Source organism: Vicia villosa, linkage group LG5 (genome assembly GCF_029867415.1).
Source record: "Vicia villosa cultivar HV-30 ecotype Madison, WI linkage group LG5, Vvil1.0, whole genome shotgun sequence".
Lineage (NCBI taxonomy): Eukaryota > Viridiplantae > Streptophyta > Magnoliopsida > Fabales > Fabaceae > Vicia > Vicia villosa.
Window position 1 is genome coordinate 136,150,850 of NC_081184.1, and position 8,859 is coordinate 136,159,708.

At 37.0% G+C, this 8,859-nt stretch overlaps 1 protein-coding gene across 1 annotated transcript; it reads right to left on the reverse strand.

Annotated features, from left to right (window-relative positions):
- Positions 1 to 3,046: 3,046 nt before the first annotated feature.
- Positions 3,047 to 8,564, reverse strand: LOC131602645 (transcription factor VOZ1). The gene is made up of 5 exons (XM_058874811.1): positions 8,330 to 8,564; positions 7,588 to 7,846; positions 7,239 to 7,388; positions 4,225 to 4,726; positions 3,047 to 4,137 (listed from the first exon to the last, which is right to left on the reverse strand). The coding sequence occupies exons 2-5, from the start codon at positions 7,813 to 7,815 to the stop codon at positions 3,584 to 3,586; spliced, it is 1,434 nt and encodes a 477-aa protein (XP_058730794.1). The 5' UTR covers positions 7,816 to 7,846; positions 8,330 to 8,564; the 3' UTR covers positions 3,047 to 3,583.
- Between the last annotated feature and the right edge of the window lie 295 nt (positions 8,565 to 8,859).

Genomic DNA, 8,859 nt, shown 5'->3' on the forward strand with positions numbered 1-8,859 from the left:
ATTAGTATCTATTTATAATGCTTGAATTAGGGTTTTCTACACCTAATGGGCCTATTGCCCAACTAATTAATTTAATAAAAATAATAAAAGAATAATAATGATAAAAATCCTAATAATACTAATATTAAAATTCATAGTAATAATTCTAATTATACTAATAATCCTAATAATAATAATATTAGTTAGTTAATAAAATCGCAATAAATAATAACCATTAATAAAATTACAATAATAACAAAAAAAACAAAATGTTAGTAAAAAGCAATTATATCCAAAAACGATAGAACCTTTGACGATGAAATAAGGTGGGCAAATTTTGGGGTATGACAACCGCCATTCCCCTTTCTCTTCATCTTCAACCATCAAGTTAATATAGTTCCTAGAAAAATTAACAATACTGCATTTAACAGTATCTTTCCACAACACCGCCAGACCTCCGCTCCTTCCTACGACATCAACGGACAAGCAAGAATCGAACTTCAACGAAACACGTATATTTTCTAGCTTTTGCTTTTTCGATAAAGTATCCGAGAGGAACAAAACATCCGGATGATGTTTACGAGCCAGCTGTTTCAGATTCGAAATTGCGCGCGGGTTGCTCAAGCCCCGGCAATTCCAGCTAAGGATCTTCATTTGTCCCGGCAGTCCTGGCTGCCAGGACGTGCCGATAAAAAAGACTGAACATTCTCCACACTCTCTGCACTATTGCTAGTACCTTGTTCCCTCCTCTGTTTTCGTTCCAATTGTCCGTCACTGGACTCAATATCAGTATTATCAGACTATGAAAATTGGGACATACTGTACCCAGGCATAGGTTCAAGGGTGGGGTTAACGGTTAAATGTTGGGTGGTGATTACATTTTTAATGACATGTTTGGAGCTGGTTGAATTTTTTGGTTTGAATTTTTGTGGTCTGGTAGTTAAAGAACTGGTTTTTTGGGTGGGGAAGATATTCGCGTTACTGGTTTTGGATACACGGTTAGATAGAGGGAAAATAATTTGGTTAGTGTTTATTATTTCTTGGTTTTGCATGGAAGACACATGTGGACTTGGGCTTGGTTGAAATGGGAAAAGTGGGCCGTTAATTTTGTGTTGCTGAAGTGGGGTATCGTTCATAGTCCACGTAGGCGGACCAGAAAATTGGGTCAAAAGTGGGGGGGCAGCTCCAATTAATGCTGATGATTGAGATGTCTGGCTGTTCCCTAAGATTCCTCCCTCAATCATGACGTGATGATTCTGTGTTGGAATGCTTTTAACACTCATAATGGGCAATGATGAGCTGACTTGATGGTGCACTAATGATACAACTTTTCCTCGGGATCCACCCTCTGATTCTTCCACTACAGCCAGTTGATGTGGGCCCTCTACACGCTGGTATGAATCACCAGACGCACCTGCCTGGGCGTGAAGTTCACGCGCTACATGTTGCTCTCCCATTGGTGACTCCATCGTCTCAACAGTGCTCCCTCTTTCTTCTTTCAGCCACTTGGAACTAGAAGCATTATTATATCTTTTATTCTCCACCCTAAGCTCATTAGACCATCCCCTTACTCCATTATCTTCCTCCATTGCAAATCGAATTTCACACCTTTGTTCTGAATGCCCCAAAATTCCGCATACAAAACAGAAAAGACCCAAGTTTTCATACTTAAAGATGACTGTGCACCATTCTCCTCCTTTATTTTTGACGCGTGTATTCTTCTTCAGGGGTTGTCGAACATCTACCTTCACTCTCAACCGCATATACTGTCTCCAAAAACTAGAATTGTTATTCTTATCATATTCCACAAATGTGCCTATGAAATTAGCAATTGTTCTACCCACCTTCTCCACCATTAGACCTGCAGGGAGGCTGTGAACCTGAACCCAAAATTCCACATGAAACAGTGGGATATTTTCAATTTGAACTCCGATTTGTAACTTCTCAATAATAAGCAAATGACTCCCGAAAGTCCACGGCCCTCCTTTCAGTGCTGCCTCCATGTCTAATTTATGGGGAAACTGAAATAGGAATAATCCCTCCATCGCCTTCTTGATAATGACCCCCTTGACCGGCCTCCATAAATCTGCCACACGCTTCTTCATGGACATAACATGGATCGGTTTGTCACACAAAAATCTTCCTACAAGACACAACCGGAGATCCCCTACATCCTCACCATCTTCCTCCAAATCAAAACAAAACCCTCCTTCATCCTCCTCCTCTTGAAGAGATAGATTATTGATATTAGGCGCTGTCATACTATAAAAGCACTCGATAGATCGAACCTATTAACCAGGAAAAGATAGAGAAAAGGACCAAAGCTTCTCAGTGGGAGAAGTATGAAACAAACTCTAGCAGAACTAGGAAATCAATGCATTTTAGAGTTTGTGAGAAGACGCGGGGGTGGGAAGACACGGGGGTGGGAAAATAAATTCCCATAAATGGCATCTCATATAAACTCATTCATATAAACTCATTCTCATGTATTGTCTTTCACTGTCTTTTCGGTCAATGATATACTTCTTCCATGCATGATGCTTTTGTAACTCTTAAACTCGAAAACACATAAGTTGTTTGATCAAATAGTACTTTTTCAAATTTTCCTCCATTATTATTAATGTTGATGGAAGGTGCAATGGAACGTCTACCCCATTGGCTTTGGTAGAATCATTTAAAATTTTGCAGGGGTTTCAACGTAACTTAACTTCATACCAAACTCTTTAGATATCCGTTAGATAGAGCGCTGTAACATACATAAAGATCTCTCACTAGCTAAAATTAGGAGTTTCAATTTTTCCTACACAAACTCATTCCACAATATTAACCTCAACGAGTCTACTTCTAATAAATATCATAAACATGCATAGATGATTCAAGATATTGTAGATATGTTAATTAAAAATAGATTGTTCAAAGTTACTCACATTAGTTTATTATCACTCGTTAATACATTCGTCAATTCCCTGTATTTTTGTCGATTACATTGCCTAGACCTTGTGTATGGGTTACATATGATTTCACAAGCAACAGCAAATAAGATAGCTTTAACCAGACATGAAAATCATCAAAAACAAGATAGGTAGCTCATATTACTGATGGCTTTCAAAGATTTCCTTGAATCATTCAAAAATTACTCAATGAGACTGAAACATTTTTATTACATGGCTAATACTATGTACCTGTAAAGGTTTGTCCTGCAGCTACAAAATACTGAAATGACTTAAATTGAGATCATAATTTGGAGAATATAATCAGAGTTGAATCACAGCAATAGAGCTTAAAGAGCAGGGCAATTCCAATGATGCTAGATAGATTCTAGCATCAAACAAAGTGCAAATCATAAATGACAAACAGCAATTGCTGTAAGTTTTAGGTTAGAACCTAGCATCCAGCAGCTTCCAATGTCGCACTCCAGTGAGAATGAGCTATTCACAATATCTTGACAAGGCAAACAAAAATGGCCTTGGATTCTTGTTACTAGGGGAAGGGAGAAAAAGAAAATCAGAAAAAGGTTGGCCAAAACAAAAAAAGAAACAGCATTGAATAATGTATAAGCATGTTGAATGCAGCATGTTGTACTTGACTCCAATGTGGTATCAGATCATGTCCCATAATAATCGCCCATGTTCTCAGCAAGATAGTCGTATGGTGCAGCTAACCCATATTCGTATGTTCCATTTAGAGGGGTCACTCTGTGTGAAGCTGGATAGACAGTAGCCATGCCAACTTTGGCATTAATCTTGGCTCTGCCTTTGGCCGGCCTTTTGTTATCAGGCGGAAACTCAGCAGAGAGCTTTACCATCTGTTTCTGCAAATCAGCAACTGAATCATTTGCTATTTTTGCCTTGGAGTTCTTCTTCCCATCAACAAGTTTTAGTTCTAAACGGTACAAGGCACATACATCACATTTGCTAATCTCATATTCGTAGAGGTGCCATTCAAAATGGTTCAGAGGTTGTGGATCCATATAATAGGATCTCTTCAGACCTCCAAATTCATTGATAACTTGCTTTCTAGATTCATGCCAACCACGCCCACTGTAATCTGGTAATGACCTCTGCTTTCTGTTTCCACTTTCAAATGCTCTTCGAGGCTTATCGAAGAAAAGCCATTCCCTAATAGTCTCGCCCTCAAGAACAGAAAGATCAAAGAGCTCTGGGTTCAAACAAAAGAACAATCTTGTCAACTCTTGTAGCAGATAAATTGTGCAAAATGAAAACCAACAAAGAAAGATTTAATTACCAGGTGCATTCCATGGAGACTTAGCAGTTGCTGCTCCCTCACACTCTGGGATGCCAACATCTTTTCCTTGTGCCTTTGCACTAAGAGCAGAAAAGAGTAAATTATCCTTTAAACCAATGCCCCCAGGTCGAAGAACTGGGGCCATGCCTGGTGGCCCTTCGTTCAAAGCTAGAGCAGCATGAAAGCTACTGCAATAATCTTGACACCAGTCCAACCCTTGTGCAGGCCTCGGACAGTCCCAAAGTGCACATTTTGGGCCCAAGAAAGCAGAAGGAGGAGGGCATGTACTTGGTAGATAGCTAGATATATGAGGAATAGCTTCCTCCTCAGAATAACCTGTACCATTGAAACCAGTATATAAGCTGTGATCAAAGTCTGGATGCAAATCAAACTGGTGATATTCTAAAGCAGGCCCATCCTGAATGTTAGTTGCCACGGCTTGAACTCCTGAGGTTGACTGCTTGCGCTCATCAACCAACGGGAAATCATGTTGCTGCTGGCCCTGTTTTACAGTTAAGCCAGGAAACTAATTTCAATTACAGGTGAGATTCAACAATGAAACAAGCTTGGGATTGACATATAGATAAATGTACAATGTGCAAGAGGAAATTTTGCTATCTGAAGAAAAACAAAAATCTTTAAAAGCAAACAAGCATAAACTCTAAGGAATAAACAAACCAAACCCCACCAGAGCCTCTCGTTTTTTCAATCACTTAAAAAAAGAAAAAGGTCATTTTAACTAGCCTAATGCCCATTGCAATAGAAAGTAACCATTAAATAAACTCAGGGCAGACAATGTCGTTGAATAGGTATGGATAAAAACAGCTAACTTGTAAAGAAACAAGTTGCTTTCAAATAAAACTTGATACTTGATGACTGTTCCATGCAGGCTATCAGATATAGCCCAATTTACTATGAAACATTATAAAGCAACAACCACTTCAGAGTCAGTATTATTTATTTATTTTCAAAACCTTGCAGAGTCTATAAACTGAAACATATAGTTCATATGCCCAAGATTGATTCACAAGGTAAAATAACCCACAATCCATTTTTAGTAAAAAATTGCATTAAAGAAATTCAAAATTTTGCATTAAGCTTTAAATTTTAAAATATGTACTCAGTAGCTCCAAGTAAATGAAATTAACAACTCAATTTTCTTTCAACCACATACAAAAGGCTGGGTTTATCTTGGATAATGGAATAAGATTTATATTTATCAAATCACAAATCAGGAGACATTTTCAAAAATTATGGATAGAAATTGATAATGAATCACAAGATTCATTAAAATTAATGAACCATAAAACAATATACAAATAAAGAAAATGCTACTTTCATTTTTCTGCACATTAATCTACTTATTTTCTAGCATAGCTATTATTAGGTTTCTCCGTGCTCTTCTCTTTCTAACTTAAAAAACCTAGCCCTCATTTTTTTCAACAACCTCTTTATTTCTCCTGTTTTGAGATGCATCAAGGTCCATAAGTCAAGTTGCATTTCACATCCAAACACGCACCAGCCCACTACCCTCACTTCCAGCAACAAACCATCCAATGCAAACCAGCAGAGGCTCACTATTACTAGAGCCCAGACTAGCCACACACACCCATCTAGGCAGCGAGTGATGGAAAACAAATCAATTTCTTTGGGCTACCTTCTTCATAAAGCTCTCCACCGATGAAAATCAGGCCACACCCAACCACCACTACCTTGTTTCATCACCACACAGATGGTTATCTCATCATCCATCTGAGATCTTAAACCAGAATTACATAAAAATTGAGATTCATGCAATCCTTACATGACCTAAGCAATTCAACATGCACTACCGGTGACAAAATAATAATTTATATAAACCGTATTGATTGAGTGAAGACTTGCATTGAGACGGCGCAAATAAAATTGCAATCCGAATGATTCAGTTATAATGTTAAGGATAGTCAAAATAAATCTGTGTGCATCAATATGCCATAATGTACTTATAACTCTACTACGAGGCAGCCGAGATGTCGAGTCGAGCAGCTAACTGTCCACTCAATTTACCGTCCGCCTCTCTTAAACCCCTTTCCATCTACCCTCCACTCGACTATTAGGTTTCTCAAAGTATATGACAACTGAATATAGTACAAGACTATAAATTAAAAATGTCTTCTTTTGTTGACTTACCCTAAGGAGAGTATTATTTAAAAGGTAAATGGAAAATTCTGTTAAAAGATTATTGCTCACTCTTAAACCGCACGCCTCTCTTAATTTATAGTCTTAATATGATTTATTATAAAAAATAATAAAAATAATATTGGTTCCAATATTCAATTCATAACCAGTATACCGGAAAAGCGTCGGTCTTGAGCATCACGAAATTGAAATGCTATACCGGTTTTCGTATCAGATAGCCAAAATTCCAATACTCTTCGTTATACCGGCACTATACCAGATATTTAACAACACTGACCCACAGAAAGATATAATAGATGAAGGAGATTGTGAAGAAAAACAAATAAAGCAGCGGGAATGAAGAAACTGCTACCAAGGCATGCACATTGTGCATTTTGGCTTCTTCTATATAAACAATAGATAGATAGATAATTAGATAGATAGATACTATTCAAATTTCAAGAAAGGAGGCCATTGACTTTAAACTAAATATAGTTACATTTTCAATCCAAATTTAACAGAAGACCTTGTTTGTCCCACTGAAAGTTCAGACTTTAAAACGATCACACTAAATGTTCGATGAAAACAAATTAAAATAAAAAGTATCGTAGCACCGTTGTCTGAAGCAGAAGAGATAAATTAAAATCTTTCTTAGCTAACATTACATGATATTAACCATTACCGAGGCATATATGAGACTATGATATATATAAAAAGTCAAAGAAATGCACCTAATAAAGTAAAAATAGAGAAACATGAGCGTGATAGAGAGAACTTAAGCAGCCAATGCCACAGGGCCTGCAAAAATATGAAGTGCAAAATAGATTATTTATTTTAAAAGGGAATACAAAACTCACCGCTTGAAAAATGACTTTATCCCCCGCCTGAAGAGCCTGATCATTAGGTTCAGGTTTAGGTGCAGCTAATGGACTAGAGGCATCATCTTCTTCCTCACAGAGCTGCAAAAGCCGACAGATATCGGTGGAGAATGACCCAAGACTTCCACCCTAAATTCACCCACAAATACGAAAGTTAACAATCACACCTTTACCACTAATATTGCCATTCAATTTCACAATTAGCAAATTGTCATAGAAACAACTCAACAAGCTCCCGTGACACGACAATTATCTCAAACAAAGCCCACTGACTAGTCACAACTGCATTGAAGCTAATAAGAATAGCACACAAATAGTATGATCTTACTTGCTGCAAAGAAGAAGCAGGAGAAGGTTCGTTCAGTTCAGCCTTCCACTCACGAAGCATCTGATGCACTTGTTCCTCCAGAACCGCAGCATCAACAGTTCGGCTCTCCTTCCTAGCAAACTGCAAATCCATGAATGTCAGCTGCAGGTCATCAACGCGATTCTTCGCCTTGTCCTTAAAAAGCCGGTGCGATGCAGATTTGCAGCTGCTCTTCGAAATCTTCTTCATTGTCAAACCTAAAGCTCTTCCTTATAAAACCCTAAACCCACAAACACAAAAACGGAGTTTCAGTCCACCACAAGTAAAACATGCAAAACAAAAATCAAAAGAATAACCCAAAAGTACACACATCTAACATGCAAATTCATTATCATGATTCATGATCAGAAGCATATTCCAGTCCAAATCATTCACAGCCCCAACTTGATCTTCAATTATATTAAAAGATTCCCTCTATTTACAACTAATTAACCGATAAACAGGGTGTGTATGAACTATAAACACAGATTCTTCTCCTGATGAAAAATAAACCCTAAACATAGATCGAGACATTTACTAGTATTGATACAGTGAAGTAGAACAGAACCAAGTCAATAAACTAGTATTCAATAAGAAATTGACAATAAAAAAAACAAAACAATGGAAAAAACGCAAAACGAAATGAAGAGTAAAAAGATGATGAAGATCGATTGACAGGTGTGTGTGATTGTAGGTTAGGGTTGAAATAGAACGACGGTGGTACCTCAGCTTATGTGATAATCGCTTTTTTTCACTCCGAAACAAACTGTGTTGTGAATTTTGAGGCGAAAAACGAAGGGTTCGGTTTTTTTTGGGAGTGTCTCTTCCAAAAATTGAGAAGGTGAAGAAAGTGATATATAAAGGAAACGGAGAGAGAGTTTGGGTTGATGACTTCTTTCTCTCCCTCCTTTTGCTTGCTGAATTTCTGAGGCAATAAAGCAAAGACTATTAGGATGAATTAAGATGGAGAATCAATATTAATACGTGATCAGAAGCATTTTTATTTTTGGTGAATAATAATTTAAAAAAAGGTATTGTAATTTTTTTAATTTTTGTAAGCAAAAATAACATAAAACAATTTATTAATAAAAAATTGTTTAATACAATGTCATATTTTTACCTTGGATTTGTGATATGGAATAAAATGGAATGAAATTGAGTGGTAACTAATTAGATTTCATTGTTAAAATTTGTAAATAATAGATGGAATGTAACGTGATGTAATTTATTTCATTTCATTCTGTCGTTTTTTTT